This window comes from Myxine glutinosa, chromosome 14 (assembly GCF_964187855.1).
Source record: "Myxine glutinosa chromosome 14, kmMyxGlut1.1, whole genome shotgun sequence".
Taxonomy (NCBI): Eukaryota; Metazoa; Chordata; class Myxini; order Myxiniformes; family Myxinidae; genus Myxine; species Myxine glutinosa.
This window is the reverse complement of record NC_136274.1, coordinates 12050146-12070520: the sequence shown is the minus strand read 5'-3', so window position 1 is coordinate 12070520 and position 20375 is coordinate 12050146. Positions and strand designations below refer to the sequence as shown.

At 40.7% G+C, this 20375-nt stretch overlaps 1 protein-coding gene across 5 annotated transcripts in view; it reads left to right on the top strand.

The window, feature by feature from the left end:
• NDUFV1 (NADH:ubiquinone oxidoreductase core subunit V1) overlaps window positions 1-20375 on the top strand; it is a 90046-nt gene that overhangs the window by 22434 nt on the left and 47237 nt on the right. For all 5 annotated transcript variants that reach the window (XM_068135193.2, XM_068135192.2, XM_068135194.2 and 2 more), the window contains exon 3: window positions 3487-3572. In XM_068135193.2, coding sequence (XP_067991294.2) covers window positions 3487-3572 — 86 coding nt within the window. The remainder of the gene's footprint in view (window positions 1-3486; window positions 3573-20375) is intronic.

Sequence of the window (20375 nt, the reverse complement as noted above, 5' to 3'; positions counted from 1 at the left end):
ATGGTGAATCCACATTCCATTCTCACATCGGAGAAGGAAGAGGTGGGAATGTGGGTTCACAATCTTTGGATTTATTTTTCTACATTTTTGCAGATAAATCTCTCCACCAATTAATTGATAATAATTATACCTTTTGCTTGCGTTCCCTCCCTCCCCCCATTTTTTTCTTTATTTTTTTTACACCAACAGGGTGAAGGGACAGGATATTAGGACACTTGGAGGAAAGGGAGGGGAACCAGGACATATGGGGTGAACAAATTGGATACAAGCTCAAGTACAGCAAGAGGAAAAAGGAAAACCAGGGATGAAACAGCATTGAAACTACCCCTCCCCCCCCCCCTCCCCCCCGAGAAAGATAGAGAGGTGGGAGGGACACAAAGGAATGAGTGGACTTGGAGCGGATTAATGAGGGTAGAAAAGACCATGACTATACAAGTATAGGGGATGTTCTGAGGTGGTAGTGTTGAACAGCAATCTTGAAACTCTGGAGGGAAGAATGGGATTTTAGAGACAACGGAAATTGGTTCCACAGGGGAGGGAAAAAAGGAAACAAATGAGTGGAGGTGAGCAGTGAGCCTGGAATTCGGGAGTTTCACCAGAATTGTTTCTAGCAGTAGCAGATTGCATGTGCCCTCCAGAAATGTGGACGGGGGTTCGTTCTGGTTTGTTTCCTCGGGATCAAGAAGCGTGAGGTGGGAGGCGACAGCCAAAAGAGAGGATCAGTACTCCGTCAAGCTGCGGATGAAGACCTTGTATGTGGATAAAAGTTCCAATTTGCTTGGAAAGATTTTGCACGATGTAGGATGGCCAGTCAGCGGCTAGCTTTGGTGGCTAACTTAGAGATGTGGCTTGCCCAAGAGAGATCAGAGCTGATAGTTAAGGGAGGATTCATCAGATAGTTATTTTATGGAGACAAACGAGTGTGAGATTTGTCATGATTTTGAAAGACATATTCCAAGTGTTGGACCAGCTTGTGATTCTAACAAGGTCTGCAGAAAAGGAAAAGACAGGTGCCTGCCAATCTGAAGGATGCGATGTGTCACAGCAGTGGATGGAGTCATTCACAAAGCAGTAAGCAAGATTTTCCAGAGAATAGGAAATATTGTTAATGCAAATGAGGAATAGGACTAGGCCCAAAAACACTGCTTTGGGTCACGCAATCCATGACGGGGTGGGGGACATGACAGGATTTCATCGAGTGACGTATGCTGACTACAAGAGTGTAGGAAGTCAGTAAGCCATGCGCGGAGTTGGCTTTGGATGCTGTCGACAGAGTTTGAGAGCATGGCAGGATGCCAGACTGTGTCAAATTCTAGACGGCCCTGATCCCATCTGAGATTGAGGGCCTCCATCCATTGTTGGGAGAGCAGAAGCAGAATGTCCAAGGTGGACTGACCTGGTCTGAATCTGAAATGATGGTCTGAGATCAGGCCGACAGAGAAAAGGAAGGATTTGATGTCAACTGTGATGATGGATTCCATGACTTTGTTTATAATTGGAAGCTAATAGGCCTGTAGTTAGGGGGGTCTGGTTTTTTTTGCACCATATTTGTGTTGCAGTGAAATATAATAAAGCAGGAGTGTCTATCTGTCTGTCTGCCTGTCCCCGAACTATACACACAGTTTTGCGGCTAGCTCCAACAAACTTTCTGTGGAACCTTCTGGGGTCACAGCAGGTGTCCTAAGGTGGGTGGTAGGTTTCATGAATTGCTAAATACAATTATGATTTTGAGTTTCCATACATATGAAGCTGCTCTCTCTCTCTCTCTCTCTCTCTCTCTCTCTCTCTCTCTCTCTCTCTCTCTCTCTCTCTTCTCTCTTTCTCTCTTTCTCTCTTTCTCTCTTTCTCTCTTTCTCTCTTTCTCTCCACTTTTTGAAAAAGCAGGTGGATATTGTATTTGTGTTTCCGTCAGTCCGTCCATCACGCTGTCTCCTGAACGGTTAAGGCAGACATTCACCAAACTTGGTAGTTATGATCGCCACATGCAACAAAGATGCAAGAGCAGTGTCATTTTGGCCCCGCCCATGCAGAAGGGGGTCATAAGGTCAAATACCTAGAAATGCAATTATGGGGATATTTTTTAACGTTTTTGAATGAAACTTTGTACATGCAATCAACATTGGTTTGTACATGCAATCAACACTGGAGGATGCCTGAAATGTGTAACGATTTTTGAGTTTGTCCCTGGTTCATGCCCTCGGGACTTAGGCTGATGATGGTCAAAAATGGGAATATTTTTTTTAACTCAGAATTTCATATTGGGTCATACCTGGTGGAACGTTTTGCCATCTTTCAACTTTGCGTTAGATGGGAAGCGTGGGGATTTGCGATGGCGAAGCCATCCACTTCACTCTAGTTTTTCTTGTGGTCGGTCATTCTGTCTGCTTCGTTAAAATAATCATTTCATTTTTGTCTTTCCTTTCTTAACCTCTTTGCATTTCTGCTTAACCGTTTCTTTGGCTGAAGTTTGCGGTGTGTTTCACATTTATCATAATTTGCCTCTTTATTTATTTATTTATTTATTTATTTATAAGCCATCTATCTATAATTCCATTAATCTCTGTGTGTATGTGTGTATGTGTGTATGTTTGTCTGTGACCGCTGTTTCTCGACAACTACCGGTCCGATATACTTGAAACTTGCCAGGTATATTGCTGGGGACCCGAGGATGTGCCTTTTCAAGGTTTGAAATTAATCGGACAAGTAGTTACCGAGCTATGGCGATTTCTTTACCAAACACCGCAAGCCGTTCGCTTTGGACCAAACCATTTCATGTAAATAGAGGGGGGGGTTCTGTGGTCGTTGCGAATGGACCAAACCATTCATGTAAATAGAGGGGGGGGTTCTGTGGTCGTTACTGCCACGTGGTTTCAAAGTTTTTTTTTGTTGTTGTTGTTTGCACGCATGTTTTTTTGCACCCACGTACGGGCACGCCCTAGGATGTTTACACACACACACCCCTACACAAATTTTTTTTTTTTTTTTTTTTTTGGCAAGGAACGGGCACCCACGTACGGGCACGTCCTAGCTTATATATAGTACGGGCATGCCCTAGTTATGACAAAGCCATGAAGGCACAAACTGTGTTACGCATTGCTGGTGTTTATGCGAACTCGTGAAAAGCACGTGATCATTGCACACCGTGCCCCTTTTGGTTTGTGGTTCGTGGTAAATACCCAGCCCCAGCCAAAGTATTTCGGACTGTCAGATATGTTTTTTGGGCAATGACATTCCTTTATCTGTCAAATCATTTGTCATGGAACAATACTGAATGTAGTTTATTTTTAAAAAATTTGGCTCGCCGCTTAGTCTACGCTCTACAGTGTCTGAGGAGGGAAAATGAACATGTTCGGAGTTGTAAAGATGTTATATTTGCAAAGAGTTGGTTGTTATAATGCACCATAAGCATTTGCTCTTGTAATGTGTTGTGCATTTTAGGTGCAAAACCCTTGTACAAGGTGCCGTTGGTTTTGTTTTTTGTTGCAGCAACAGCAGCAAAGTAAAAGCAAGTACGGACCGATGAAAGACGACGATAGAATTTTTACCAATCTCTATGGGCGGCACGACTGGAGGTACCCTTTCCTTTGCCCATAAATGTGCACGTCTCCATTTTGTTTGCATTTCCCGCCATTTTCGTTATCTTGACTTAGTGAGGGTGTTTTTGTCATTGTGTTGTTTGTTTACTACCATATCTTTTCGGAAAGATTGTTGAAGTTGGTTAACATTGTCACTTTTAAACTTACTGCAGCGTTTTTAATAAAGTATGTGAGTCTGTTTGTGTTTTTGTACACATTGACGTATGTAGGCACTGCAGTACACACTTTTTTATCGCCACACTATTCAAAAAAAGGAAACAGAGATATTTATAATCCTGTCTGTCTATCTGTCCGTCACACTATCTTCTCCAAAACAGTTGTGCAGAAATTCACCAAACTTGGTAGCTGTGATCACGACCCTTGCTGGGGAGGGGTCAAAAAGGTCAAATACCAAAAAAATGCAATTATGGGCTCATATTCAAACTTTTACTTCATGGAACTTTGTACATGCAATCAACATTGGGGGAAGCATGACATACGTAACGATTTTTTGGGATTTGACCCACGGTTTGACTCTTGCACCAGCGGGTGGGGACTTAGGGTTACAGAGGTCAAAACGGGGAAAAAATTAACTCGAAATTTGATATTGTGTCAGTCCTGGTGGAATTTTGCTTTTGGTGGGAAGCGTGGGGATTTGTGATGGAGTGCCAACAACTTAGCTCTAGTTTTGTGTTGCCAAACATCAGTATATCTCATTCGAAAAATGTATTTTTGACCTCGTCTTCTCCCTCAGGCCCATATACAATTGTGGCCACAAATATTGGCACCCTTGCAGTTTTTTCAAATAATTCACCATTTCTTCCAGAAAATTGTTGAAATAAAAAAATATTTTGGTATCCACATATGTATTTCTTTGGTTTGCAGTGGAACAAAACAAAAAAGCTGAAAGAATTACTAAATCTTACCCGATTCCACACATAAATCCTAAAATGGCCTGGACAATATTATTGGCACCTTTTACAAGTTGTTAGAAATCATTAGATTTCAAGCAGGTGATTCTCCTTTACTTTGGAATTAAACTCACCTTTGGTGAGTTGCAGGTGCCTGCAATATAAAAATCACTCATTCAACCAGTTTGAACAGAGAAAAGGAGTCATTCTGCTGTTTAGTGTCACTGTGTGTACTGCAATGCTCACCTTTACTCTTTCATTCCTCTTTTCTCCCACGTTTGGACCAAACTCCCACACACTCTCCAATCCCACTCCTCCTTCCAGGTCGAAAAAGCAGCTGTTCACCACCCTCTCTTATCTTCCCGCATCCACCTTGATCTTTTATACCCCCGTTAATACACCCCAAATCCACCTTTTTCAAATTCTGACTTCTTTCCTGAAAGTCCTAGTAGTGTCGATTTGTTTTGTACCGTGTACCACCCCCCCGCCCCCTCTGAACCCCCGGCCCTTCCACAGATCTACCGATGTCCCTGTTCTCTACTGTTGCTTGTGTGCTTCCCTCTCTCCCCCCCCCTCTTGTCTCCCACTCCATTTATTATGTTTTATGTGTGTCTGTTTATGTTTTTGTGTTTTAAGTGTTAGCTCTTACACGAGCCTCGACCTTGTATACGAAATGAGCATGGAGAAAAGAAAGAAAACCAGAGAATTGTCTGAGGAGATCAGACACAAGATTGCAGCCAAGCATGGACAATCTCTTGGCTACAAGTCCATCTCCAGAGACCTTGATGTTCCTGTGTCCACCGTACATAATGTTATCAAGAAGTTTAAGACCCATGGCACTGTGGCCAACCTCCCTGGATGTGGTCGCAAGAGAAAACTTGATCGAAGATTGCAGCGAAGGATTGTTCGAATGGTGGAGAAAGCACTTCGATCAACTGCCAAACAGATTCAAGCTGACCTTCAGACACAATGTACGACAGTTTCAGTTTCAACTCGCACCATCCGTCGCCAACTCAATGAAAGGGGGTTCTATCGGAAGAGACCCAGGAGGACCCCACTGCTGACAAAGCCAACTGGAGTTTGCCAAAACACACTTGAACAAGCCAAAATCCTTCTGGGAGAATGTCCTGTGGACAGATGAGACCAAATTCGAGCTTTTTTGTAAAGCACATCATCTCTATGTTTAGAGAAAACAAAATGAAGCCTTCAAAGTAAAGAACACCTTCCCTACAGTCAAACATGGAGGAGGTTCAGTGATGTTTTGGTGTTGCTGTGCTGCCTCTGGCACTGGGTGCGTTGAATGTGTGCATGGCATCATGAAATCAGGAGATTACCAAGGCATTTTGGAGCGCAATGTTCAACCTAGTGTCAGAAAGCTGGGTCTCCATTGAAGGTCATCGGTCTTGCAGCAGGACAATGACCCCAAACACACTTCTAAAAAGCACCCAGGAATGGTTCAAGATAAAACTCTGGACTGTTCTGAAGTGGCCAGCAATGAGTCCAGATCTAAATCCCATTGAACACCTGTGGGGAGATCTGAAAACAGCAGTTGGGAGAAGGCACTCTTCAAATCTGGGAGAACTGGAGCAATTTGCACAAAAAGAGTAGGCCAATCTGCCAGTAGAGAGGTGTAGGAAGCTCATTCATGGCTATAGGAAGTGCTTGACTGCAGTTATTTTGTCCAAAAGCTGTTCTACCAAATATTATGTCTTGGCCTAGGGTGTCAATAATTGTCAAGGCCATTTCTTTTTATTTCCTGATTTAAAAGGATATATTAAGTTCTGAATCAAAAACAAGGGTTCTGTAATATTAACAGTGAAATAAAGAATTGTGGAGACCAAATACTTTTGTCAATTTCATCTTCTATTGAGAGAAAATTGAGTTATTTGAAAAAAGTGCAAGGATGCCAATATTTTTGGCCATGACTATTACTTCTTTCTCTTTCTCTTTCTCTTTCGCTTTCGCTTTCTCTCTCTCTTTTGTGTCAAGCTAATAGACTAAAGATTTATATCCGCTTATGTGCTTTCTGTGCTCTTGTATCGATTTATATTGGTTAATCTAATGTTAAAATCCATAATTTGTGATTAAACGCCAAATGTTGACCTCAGTTTATGTTTTTTTGCAACTTGTTGGGCAAACCACACACCCCCGTTCAGAAATTGTTTTCGAGCATCGCTTCTTGCGTTGCATACATTCGAAAGTAATAAAAAATAAAACGTAGCACACATTGCCCAAGTGGCTTCCTGACAGCTCCAAACCAAGTTGTTGTTTTTAGGCCATTTTGGGGTTTATGACATCACTGGTTGTGTTTGCGATAAAGCTTAGTCGTCTGGGTCTGACACGTTAATGTATCACAAACACATCAGCCCTACAAACTCACCACTTCCTGTCTGATATATAGATGTGGCTTTCCACCAAACTGGCAGTTGCAATCCAGCTTCTCCAATGTTAAATGTGCACGACTCGTTGTGCAAAGACTCAAACTTGTTTGCCATCCAAAACCATTCAAATGCTTTGCCTTCCATTTGTGACCATTGCTGAGTGACATCACCGAGTGTCTTGAATCCCATCAAAGGATATTGATGTCTCGTGTTTTTTCTTCTCAAGCTACATTGATATCACACATTGTCCTTCATTTCATATTCCTGGAAATGTACACGGATTGCTCTTTTTACCTCTGCCACCTAAGGGGAGATGGAGGTTGTGTTTTCAACTCTGTTTGTCTGTTTGTCTGTGAACAAGATATCTTGAAAAGTTGTGGATTGGATTCAGACGAAAATTGGAGGACAGGTTGGATGTGTGACAAGAACTAATCGGTTTGAATTTGGTGAAGATCCGAATACAGATCCGGACACGATAATTTTTAATTGATTCTTCACCAAAACCGTTCAAGATTTAGTTTTCATATTACACATCTATTCCTCATAGCCACAAGGTGGGTGACCGAGAGTATCAGCTTCTTGTTTGTAACTAGTGTCTCACATCAACAAACAGTATATAAAGTCCAATGATGATGAGCAATTTGTTCGACACCACAAAATTGCTTGTAAATCATGTTTTGAAAACCCAAACTACATGATGTGGATACTTTTGCTCATTTTATAAAATAGTCATGGCCAAAAATATTGGCACCCTTACACTTTTTTCAAATAATGCACCATTTCTTCCAGAAAATTGTTGACATAAAAAATCCTTTGAGATTGTCAGGGAATTTGTAGTGGGGGACTCACAGGACTCCAATGACCGGACACAGGTTACAAAAGGTCTAGTTTATTAACTGTATTCACTTCATCCAATTACCAAAATGATACCGCATAATATAATGGATCAGGTTAACTCTTTTCGCTGGTCCTTCTCGTTCATCCGACACTCCCGTTCGGTCAGCGCTTCACGTAGCAAGTCCTGTCGACTCCACGTTTGCTCTAGTTTATATGGACGAACTGGACTTAATCCTCTGTCCGCTGAAACGTTAATCCTTCTTCCGCTGATGCCCCGAGGTCATGTATTGCACCAAGTCCTGGCATCAACTCGCTCCCCTCCTGCTGTGATTTCCATTTACACAGTAGGAGGGTGCTCCAGCCTGGGGCTGTGACCAGGTGGACAAGAGATTACCATGTTCGGGCACATTCCTGACACTCATTTACGAACTCGGCTTTCACAGAGGTTGCAGGTAAAATGTATCTGCTTCGTTACCAGTCTTAATCAATAAGTTACCAGTGCCAATCAATAAGTTACACTGAATTACACTTCCACAATTCCCTCATCTTTTTGTTTTTGTTTATATTAACCATTAATCTAAACATCAATATAAGTAAACAATCAATCACTACAAGTAAACATCATTACAAGTATAAGTAAATAATCAATCACTGCAAGTAAACATCATTACAAGTATAAGTAAATAATCAATCACTGCAAGTAAACATCATTACAAGTATAAGTAAATAATCATAACTTTGGTAATCAAATTCCCTTAGGCATACACCGTCATCCTGCAAGAATCACAAAACATTTCGTTGGTCATTGACTCCTTCCATATTGTTCAATCTATTGCATTTGCATCACAAATATATTTTCAAAACAACACTTCACCATCACCAAGATACAACAATTTCACTTCATTTTCAAGTTTTGTAAAGCATCTGCACCATCTGGCAAAAACGTTTGCCTCCACACAAATGTTGACTTTGTTTGAAAGGAAGGGCTGATCACTTGTGTTTGAATCCAGGTATGAAACATTTTCTCCTAATGTCTTCATAGCTCCTGCACTACTTCGTATAGGATTTCGCTGTTGTGGTAACATTGCGGAGTCATAGACTGACCCTGCTCTCCTTGTAGCATTCTTGCCACTTTTTGCTGTAAACCATAGTAATTCCTGAACAAGGCCTTCACCCAGTTGTAGTCGACTTGCCTCCTCCCTCATTGTGAGTGGGCAGCAAGTATTGGTGTGACGTTGATTGGCCAGCAAGATGTGGAACAGGGATGCCGGATGCATCCACAATGATGTTGGGACCATGGTGTTCAGGTCATTCATGGTCCTTACCAGGAGCAACCAGCAGAATCGTGCACAGCTGTTGTGACAAGGGCACAGCCGTTTTTTTTGCAGCTCCATGCTGGTTCCCCGGACGTTGGTGAAGTAATAACATATGTCCCCGCATTTCACAGAGGTTGCAGGTAAAATGTCGTTGTCCTGCAACTTCTGATGTGGTGAATGTTCGAAGCCTTCGAACAAGAGTAAGTGATCGCCTTTCTTTCATATGTTGCAGTGTGATCCAGGCAAATGGTCACATAAATTTCCTTGGTGAAGGTAAGCATTCATCTCCAAGTTACACGGGAGAATGTCTTCATCATTCTTTGAGAAAGAGGGTGTATGCCACGATTAACTTCATTTTTTAGCCACAAATTTTCTTTCTCGAACTTCTTCCCAATTCCGTTAGCACTCCCTTCAAAATGTGATCTCGTCTTATCCTTATGCTCAGTCACATCTGAATCTGCTTTCCACACACACTGAATCAGATAGGGTACATCTTACCATGAAATCAGCATAATCATGTATATCTTCCGACAGTTTCACATTCAACAATTTGTTGTTTTTCCTTAACACAAAAAGTTATATTCATTTATATGCGTCACACAAATAATATTCAATCAGGTATGTATTTTATTACTAAACTAAGAATAGCATTGTATATGATTACAATCACAAACGGGAATACCTAATTCCCAACAACAATTTTCCCAAACCAACAAATTAAGCATAATGTATTATTACCATAATTCCTCTCCACTTTTTCTTTTCCCTCTTTTTTTCCTAACAGTGTGTCACTCGTGGTGATATGAGTTCATTGATATTGTAATTGACAACTCATAACATTGTCGTTATGCCATTATCTTAATTCTACTGTTTATGTCGCCATAAAAGTCTTCCTTTTCTGGTTCCACATTTCTTTCCTCATTTGTCACTTCATGCGTTATCATCGTGTTGTTGGTTACCTTATTCAAACACACCGTCACTAAGGCTTTCAAGCAAGCCACCACTAAAACAATTGCCAATATAACTACTAAACCAACAAACAAGTCTGCTACTCCTTGTATATATTCATACCTATGACATAGTTATATGTCGATGACATTTAACATTATATACCAAACTAACAAGCTTCCTAAAAGGTAAATAAAGAAAATCCCTTAATATGTAACATAATCAGATTATTTGTCTTACCCTGATCCCCCTATCTCCCGGGGTTGAACTCAATCCCCTGATCATGAGTGTAGTTGTGATACATTTTTCACTCATGCTGTATTAATATCAGCAGGTAATTGTATGTCATGTAGGCAAATAAATGTCACTATTCCAAGTAGGAATATCACATGTTGAAAATGTAATGTTTATCAATGCAAGGGGTGTTAAAATGTAATTCAAATGACTGTAAATCACGACTATCATTTATCTACCACTGAATGTTCTGCTGGGCTGCTAGGTGCAGCCTCATTTTCTGTGGGATCGTCCACCTTAGCCCCATGTGCTTGTTTGCAATGAGGGGCATGAATCCAACTTTCTATTTTGGGTCCATCTTTTTTTCTATTCTTATCAATCTCCTATGGTTTATCATTTCGTTCCAAGATACCGCAACCAAAGGTTTTAACCAAAGCTCTACCAAACTATTTCCAATTTGAACAAAAAATGCCAGTGAAACAATGATTCGAAGAATTAACTTCAAGGGGTCAATAAATTTATTCTATAGCCAGATCTAATTTTCCCATCCAATAGTTTGCCTTGCCACATGTCATATTATAACACCTTAATAAACCTTCGAAAAAATGTTTCCCATCTCAACAAATTTCCTTTTTTACAAATAGCCATGTGTAACTTACGTATTTAACTACAATTTCCTCTCAATTTGTTTGGCCTAACTGGCCGCAAAAGTGGCTGCCAGCATGCAGTACCGTTTTTTATCTACCAAGGAAGTGTTCCACACAAGACCTCTACCAAAATGTTGTTTGTAAAAACAAATCTGGGATTTCTGATTACATGGATGCACACTCTCAGGACATTTTCAGGCTGCTGTTAACAATCCACTACGATGACTTAATTCCTTTACCCACAATCAAATAATTAGTACAAATTGAGGATATTATCCCTATCACATTCTTTTATAGATTCATTATGTTGGATCTAATTTTTCCCAATAATTTTCCACTGCTGTAAGGCGGAACAATAGCTCTCATAAGTCTTAGTAATATCGTACTTAATTTGCCCAGCAGAGAATAATTTATTTACTATCCTTTCTCATCTGTTAACCAGTGACTTTGTTTAAACTCCAGAACTGAAAACCCACAATAGTTCAAACCAGCAAAATTTTCTTTACTCTTTTCCCATATCATCTATGCCTAAAACACATCCATACATACAGCACAATTTATATGCTGATAAAATTCAAGTTTATATATATAAAATCCATGAGCAGAGTATTCTGGGAAGTCAGTGTAAGACCTCTCCCAAATTTGGATGATTTTGTACTTCCTCATTTCCTTTTATGAAGCTCATATCCATAAATAGATGTTATTCTCATATACATTCTATCAAAAATGGAATCCCAAAATTACTCACAATTTTACTATTAATTAATGGCTGCTCATAACCCAGCACATCAAATTTTTATATTCCATTTCCCTTGACAAAAGAGATAATGTTCATAATCAAATTATATTTCTATTTTATTTTACGGATTCTCTGGATATTCAATCCCATCCACATATCCCAATCCCATCCACATATAACTATCCATTTCCAGACAGGCACACTGTCGGTGTCAACAATCTTGTAAGATTGATACACAAAAACACACACACACATGCATTATGCATATTTGTTTGCGTTGGAACCATTATTTACAGATCAGATGGGTGTCAATTTTATTTCAATTTCATAAAATTTGTCAATCAAATTCAAAATGCTTATAGACAAATAAACCAAAAGTCCATTCTTAGAAAACCCTTATGATGTCAAATTGAAATTACCCTTTCTGCCTTCACAATAATCTATCCAAATTTTGACTACACACCCATTTGCATGTCAGTCGACCATTGACCTATCAATCGTGCGGAACAATAGTCCGAAATTCCCACCTGATCATCATGTGACTCTTGTTACTTGGTTTGCCAAAAATTGCAACGCAATTGTTCCAAACTTTGTAAATTTAAAATTGCTGTGCCCAAAATAGAAGATCCAATTTTGGCATTTGATCAATTAATTATTAATTTGTTAACAAGCAAAAAGAAAAAATGAATCATTCTTGCTCTGAAAACTTTTCAGACACAAGAATCATCGACAGTTATTCATGTTTGTCCAGTAATCGAATCTGTTGAGGCCAATCATCATTTGGGATTTGCAGCAATGAAGGCCTAATCATTGTCTGAGGTACCGGTAAGCACTGGTACCCTTGATCTTGGTTTGCCCCATGACCTTGTCTTCCTGTTGACATACGGACATCTTCTTCTCCAATGTCCCATCTTTCCACACTCGAAACACCGGTTTCTGTCGTTGTCTGATCTGTGCACCTGTGCACTTGTATTGCTGGGCTGCATCTCTACATCCCTGAGTTGCCACTGCAATCTCTCGTTATCTCCTGAAACACGAAAAAATTCTCTGTACCGTCCTTTTTGGGGAGACAACTGGAAATCAGATGGGACAACTGTGACTTTCATTCCTAATTTCGAGGGCAGTTGTGCATTTGTCTCCTCCACTGTATCCTGTATCCTTTTTATTTTAAGTTCTAGTTCCGTTATCCGTTCTTGCTGTTCCCGTTGTCTGGATTCACCATCCCAAAGATGGAATGCAAGCCAGTCTACCGTTAGATTCTGTCTCTTCCTGGCTTTCAATCTTTGTTCCAATCTTTCCAATCGACTTCGCTCAAATGTACCATCTCTTGGAAACTCCTCATCATGTCCCTTTGTCCACAAATACCAATTCTCGACCTGCCTTATAGCTTCTGCACCATAACGGTCATACATATGATGTGTACAAGTACCTTTTTGTGGAATCTCTGGTTGTCCTTGTGTATTCTTGCAGGCTCCATTTCCCATTCTGCCTTTTATCAAAGTAGCGTTGGATGTGTTGTAGTTTGTTCCTCTAAAGCTTCACTCGTACCTCCAGGAAGGGTCTCTCCACCTGTTCGCACGGTGATTTCCAGAGAATCTCCCTCAGCCGTGGCTTTTGCACAATCCAATCTCACAGATCAGTATTTGCAGATGAGCCGGAGGGTCAGTATGAAATGGGTGAATCCTCAGGTGTCCGCTCTGTTGACGGGGAAATCACACAATGGTAACCGCACATATATATCTGTATATAAACTCACCACCTTGCTCAATTTTCCCAGGTTGTCTCCACATTGATAATATCTCGCAAAGATATCAAAGCTTCTTTCTTGAGACCGCATTTTCATCAATCAAACAATCAATATATTCAATTCAATTTATTCAGTTCAATTTATGCAATTAAATTCAATCAATTAGATTCAATCAATGAACAATTCAATCAATTATTCAATTTCAATTAATTCATCAATATTCATCAATAAATCAAATTAATCATTTTGAATGACTCCTTGCATAAGCCCTTTCCCCAATGATGTCAGGACAGGTCCATCCATTGACTGAGATCGACTCATCGGTCGTCACCTCTGGTTCGTACCTCATGTCAATTGATGAATCACCGTCCTGTCCTAGGGTCATATCTGACATATTTCCCCATTTTGCCTGGTCTCCACAAATTTTCTTTGCAACCACTAAAGGCAACTCATCCTTCATTCGTGAGACAGCCAAAATGGATGGCAGATATTAAAGTTCATTGGGAAAAATATCTCATCATTTTTCTTTTAATAGTATCCAAAATCTCTTGGCAATATAAATTTCGTAAAACTCCTGAAATAAGACTGTAAAATTTCTTCAATCATGCTAAATTTTGAAACTCCATCGCTTGTAATACCCAATTTATCCCATAGGGCTTGAAAGTTCTTTCCCAAGTTCATGCAGCATTCTGCATTTGAACCCTATGATATCATTCATAATAATCATCATGATTTTATAGTCATGGTCCTATCATAATCATCTATTTAAAACGAACATTTCCTTTATCACCACAGCTATGTGGTATAATCAACAATAGAATAAAACTGTACATAGCAACAGGCTACCTCATGGCCACTTAGTATACCTATTGACAATAAGTCATAACAATATCGAATAATCACTGAACAATTCAAAAATCGCTTCCCCTGCTCCAGCCGCAGCATCCGTGATATTTGTTTGCTCATTCACTATTCCTGATTCGTCATCAAGGATCTCCATCATCACACAGCGTACTTAATTCCGCATTCTAATGAGAATTCAACAGGATTTTACGACTCAAAGGAAAAGAACGAGCAGACCTTTTGCAGGATGATCGTTACAAAAATCGTTACATATATTAAAGTATTTATGATGTCGACAAATCATATCTTAATTCTTACAAGATTTTGGTTCTTTGAATAAATCACAGCACCGGGAGAACCAGCTCCAAAAATGGATCTTTGTGTTTATTCAGCACCCTAGTAATTGGTTCTTTGTGTACTAATTACACAGCACCCAGGCCCCGCTCATATGGATCTTTGTGCAGCGCTACACAGCACCTGAGCAAAAGGGGTTTCATCTACATTTTCCCTATCTGGTGTACCATCCGTGATATTTGTCTGCTCATTCACTATTCCTGATTCGTCATCAAGGATCTCCATCATCACACAGCGTACTTAATTCCGCTTTTTAATGAGAATTCAACAGGAATTTACGACTCAAAGGAAAAGAACGAGCAGACCTTTTGCAGGACGATAACTGGAATTAGTCGTGAAAATATATCCAAATACACAAAAATACACACCCACACAAATAAACAACATTTATTCCATTTACCAGAACAAACATTTCCTCTATCATGACATGCATGTCTTCAAAATTATATGCCCAAGAGAAAAAGTAAAATTAATTAAAACTGCGGGCAGTGATGATCCGGGGACCATACCGCTCCATCCTGATTGGACGAGTGCGTGCTAGAGTCGTTAACAACGACAGTCCAGATCCGATTGTTCAAAATTTCAACTCAATCGATCGAAAAATGAACGCAGGGATGCATTTTAAAGGTGCAGTGGCACTAACTGAGTTGCCACGAATATGGCCACGAAATTGCCAATATGGCCATCGCAAAATATTTTCCTTAATCAATTGGCTCATAGCATAACCAATCTGCAAGTATTTCATCCGAAGATGTATCTCTGAGGAATTTTAATTAAATAAGTCATTTATAAATCAACGAGTTAATTTATTAAATGATTAATCAATAAATCAATATTTTCCTTGACAGCCACATCACTTGGTCAGTGTCATGTCCAAATATCAGCTTCCTTACTCAAAAGGTGCCTGAGTTAATGTAATGTAATTACTGTAATAAGATTACTGCAATTACTGTAATGATTACTGTAATTACTGTAATTACCGGAACTGTAATTACTGTAATTACCTCAGGTAATTACTGTAATGTAATTACTGTAATGTAATAAGAAATGTAATTAATTAAATAAGTACTTCATTAATCGTTAATAATGAAATAATTCCTGATTTCTCATTCGATTCACTTGACATTCGAATGTCCCCAAAACGTTGGAGCAAAACGTTGCAACAACGAAAGTGAAACGTTGTAGCGACGTTGTGGAAACGTCGGCAAAACACAACATTTGAATGTTCCCAAAACGTTGGAGCAAAACGTTGCAACAACGAAAGTGAAACGTTGTAGCGACGTTGTGGAAACGTTAGCACAACCCAACATTTAAATGTTCACAAAACGTTGGAGCAAAACGTTGCCACAACGAAAGTGAAACGTTGTAGCGACGTTGTGGAAACGTTAGCACAACCCAACATTTAAATGTTCACAAAACGTTGGAGCAAAACGTTGCCACAACGAAAGTGAAACGTTGTAGCGACGTTGTGGAAACGTCAGCAAAACACAACATTTGAATGTTCCCAAAACGTTGGAGCAAAACGTTGCAACAACGAAAGTGAAACGTTGTAGCGACGTTGTGGAAACGTTAGCACAACCCAACATTTAAATGTTCACAAAACGTTGGAGCAAAACGTTGCCACAACGAAAGTGAAACGTTGTAGCGACGTTGTGGAAACGTTAGCACAACCCAACATTTAAATGTTCACAAAACGTTGGAGCAAAACGTTGCCACAACGAAAGTGAAACGTTGTAGCGACGTTGTGGAAACGTCAGCAAAACACAACATTTGAATGTTCCCAAAACGTTGGAGCAAAACGTTGCAACAACGAAAGTGAAACGTTGTAGCGACGTTGTGGAAACGTTAGCACAACCCAACATTTAAATGTTCACAAAACGTTGGAGCAAAACGTTGCCACAACGAAAGTGAAACGTTGTAGCGACGTTGTGGAAACGTTAGCACAACCCAACATTTAAATGTTCACAAAACGTTGGAGCAAAACGTTGCCACAACGAAAGTGAAACGTTGTAGCGACGTTGTGGAAACGTCAGCAAAACACAACATTTGAATGTTCCCAAAACGTTGGAGCAAAACGTTGCAACAACGAAAGTGAAACGTTGTAGCGACGTTGTGGAAACGTTAGCACAACCCAACATTTAAATGTTCACAAAACGTTGGAGCAAAACGTTGCCACAACGAAAGTGAAACGTTGTAGCGACGTTGTGGAAACGTTAGCACAACCCAACATTTAAATGTTCACAAAACGTTGGAGCAAAACGTTGCCACAACGAAAGTGAAACGTTGTAGCGACGTTGTGGAAACGTCAGCAAAACACAACATTTGAATGTTCCCAAAACGTTGGAGCAAAACGTTGCAACAACGAAAGTGAAACGTTGTAGCGACGTTGTGGAAACGTTAGCACAACCCAACCTTTGAATGGTCCCAAACGTTTCAACAACAAATGGTCACAAGTCATTATCACATTGCAATGACCTCTAAACATTCCTAAACCAATATCCCATTAAAAAATCCCATTAAAATCCCATATTTTATCACCCTTTGCATTGTTGAAAGCAATTAATTCCATAACTTAATATTACCTCAATTTATATATACTAGGGCGTGCCCGCACGTACGTGCTCGCCCGTACGTGCTTGCAAAAAACATGCGTGCAAACAACAACAACAAAACTTTGAAACCACGTGGCAGTAACGACCACAGAACCCCCCCTTCTATTTACATGCAATGGTTTGGTCCATTCGCAAAGCCAAAGCGAACGACCACAGAACCCCCCTTCTATTTACATGCAATGGTTTGGTCCATTCGCAAAGCCAAAGCGAACGACCACAGAACCCCCCTTCTATTTACATGCAATGGTTCGGTCCATCCGCAGAGCCAAAGCGAACGGCTTGCGAGTACGGTGACCATACCTTGGGACCCCCTTGTCCGATTAATTTCAAACCTTGACAAATTTTCCATTCCTTCCCTTCCTGATCTTTCGATGTAGGGCTGGGTTCTTTTTTTTAGGATCATGTTGCATCGAGCATTATTTTCCAAAACAGTGTGAACATTAACCCACACCAAAACCTCTGACATCCCACCATTAACACCTATTGTAAGCGTGCCGAATCAGTAAGCATCACCCCTTCTATGAGCCTCGACCAGAGGGTGGTTGTCACCCACAAACACTCGTCGCGAGCTGTTCCATTGTCTGTTGATTCCCATTCTGCTGTTTTTGTCTCATAATCAAGATAAATTTGGAACAGTCCTTAAACTAACACCAAGCAGATCAATTTTTTATATTTAAATATAAAATCATTTCCTCATTAATTCATAATCATAAAATCATTTAATCCGTGTCACCCATGCTATTTATCTAGCAAATTTCGTCAAAAAAAAAACAACAGCACTGGTTCCGTGGAAGCGTCCTGCAAAACGCTTTGCTTCTCGCAAAACGTCCGCCAACGGGAAGTAAAGGGAGGGAAAAAGAGCGGGAGGAAGAGACAGGGTGCCGGAATGGACATGAGGGACAATGAGGGACAGTGAGGGAGTGTTGGTATGCAAATTTTTTTTCCCAATCGCCATCTTTCACAGTAATTCTGGACCGGCATGAGGTGGGATTGTCTGTCATGAATTTATTTGTTGATCGAACGAGTTTTAGTTATGGCGGGAAAACTGAAAAAAAATTCTCTATTTAAAACGGGTGTACACGATTGTACACGTGTACGGACCTTACCGAACCGGCAAACAAGTCGCTTCATGCACATCAGTGGTGCGTTTCTTCGTGGCGCGTGTCAGAAGAATTACACAGCGCAGGAAAAATACGTATTTACAGAAATCGTTAAAAAAAACTCGGATAATCGCTAAAATCGTTGTGGCCGGTGTACCATATTGGAAATATATATATATATAAATATAATTCCGTTTCCCGGTTCCCTGTCGCTCGCCGAGCGCCGAGCAAGTCAAGTGCTTCGAACAAGTGCAAAAAAAAAGTAGTACTTTAGACGTGTGCGGGTGGGTAAACGAGTGTACCGGCCTTACACGTCCTGGAAGCAAGCGGTCGCAAGGTGCACACTTGCTCCGCTTGCCTCCAGGTCACAGCAAGGCCCTTTAATAACCAGCGCAAAAATACGTATTTACAGAAATCATTTAGAAAAAAAACGAATAAATTGCTACAGTCGTTTATCGAAATCCCATTCGTGATGGCTCACGCCACCTATATCGCGGCATCGGTGCGCAAAGAAGCCCCAGACCACCTGCTCCCCCATGTATGTACCCATAACTTCCAAGTTCGTAAATCATATTGGACCAAACAAGACACACTCACCTTTTAAAGAAGACTTGTTTGTGTGTACAATTGATGTCAGCGGTGCCTCCAAGATTGTCAGGGAATTTGTAGTGGGGGACTCACAGGACTCCAATGACCGGACACAGGTTACAAAAGGTCTAGTTTATTAACTGTATTCACTTCATCCAATTACCAAAATGATACCGCATAATATAATGGATCAGGTTAACTCTTTTCGCTGGTCCTTCTCGTTCATCCGACACTCCCGTTCGGTCAGCGCTTCACGTAGCAAGTCCTGTCGACTCCACGTTTGCTCTAGTTTATATGGACGAACTGGACTTAATCCTCTGTCCGCTGAAACGTTAATCCTTCTTCCGCTGATGCCCCGAGGTCATGTATTGCACCAAGTCCTGGCATCAACTCGCTCCCCTCCTGCTGTGATTTCCATTTACACAGTAGGAGGGTGCTCCAGCCTGGGGCTGTGACCAGGTGGACAAGAGATTACCATGTTCGGGCACATTCCTGACACTCATTTACGAACTCGGCTTTCACAGAGGTTGCAGGTAAAATGTATCTGCTTCGTTACCAGTCTTAATCAATAAGTTACCAGTGCCAATCAATAAGTTACACTGAATTACACTTCCACAGTATCCACAAATGTATTTCTTTTGTTTGCAGTGGAAAAAAAAAAAAAGCTGAAAAATTACGAAATTTTCGCTTATTCCACACAGAAATCCTAAAATGGTCCAGCCAATATTTTTTGCACCTTTTAGAAGTTGTTAGAAATAATTAGATTTCAAGTAGGTGATTCTATGTTACTTTGGAATTGAACACTCACTCAATGGAGAAGGTGAAAGGATTTTGGGGTTTGCTGATGGAGCTGATTTGTTGATTTGTAATACTCAGTTCCAGAAAGAGGATAATAAGCTTGTTACATACACGTGAGGTGGGTCGACGACAACCGTTGACTACCTGATGGTGCGTAGGCGAGATAGGGGGCACCTCCGGAACACAAAGGTGATTCCGGGGGAGGAGGCTGTTTCACAGCACCACTTGGTTGGTTGTCTGCGACATAAGGGTGAAAGGTGCGAGGAGAGCTCGGCGGGTAAAGTACCAACCGAGAATGAAGGTGTGGTGGTTGAAAGAGGTGACGGTGAGGGAGGCATTAAAAGAGAGGCTCAGTAGGGTAGAGGTTGATGTGGTTGATCTTGAAAGTGGTTGGATGTCAATGAAAGATAGTCTGTTGGGAGCCGTTGGTGAGGTATGTGGATGGACAAAAGGACCACCGAGGCACTCGGAAACATGGTGGTGGGATGATGAAGTTGGAAAGAAGATTGACGAGAAGAGGAAGAAGTTCAAGGAGTGGCAGAAGGCGAAGGGTATGGGGGCAGAAAAGGCAGAGCATGAAAGTTATAAGGCAGCCAAGAAGGCTGCAAAGAAAGAGGTAGCAAAGGCGCAGGAGGCATGTCGGAAAATGTTCGGAGAACGCTTGGATTCGGAAGAGGGTCAGAGAGCGGTATTCAGGATTGCAAAGCAGATAGCAAAAGAGAGGTGTGATGTGATGGGGGTGAGT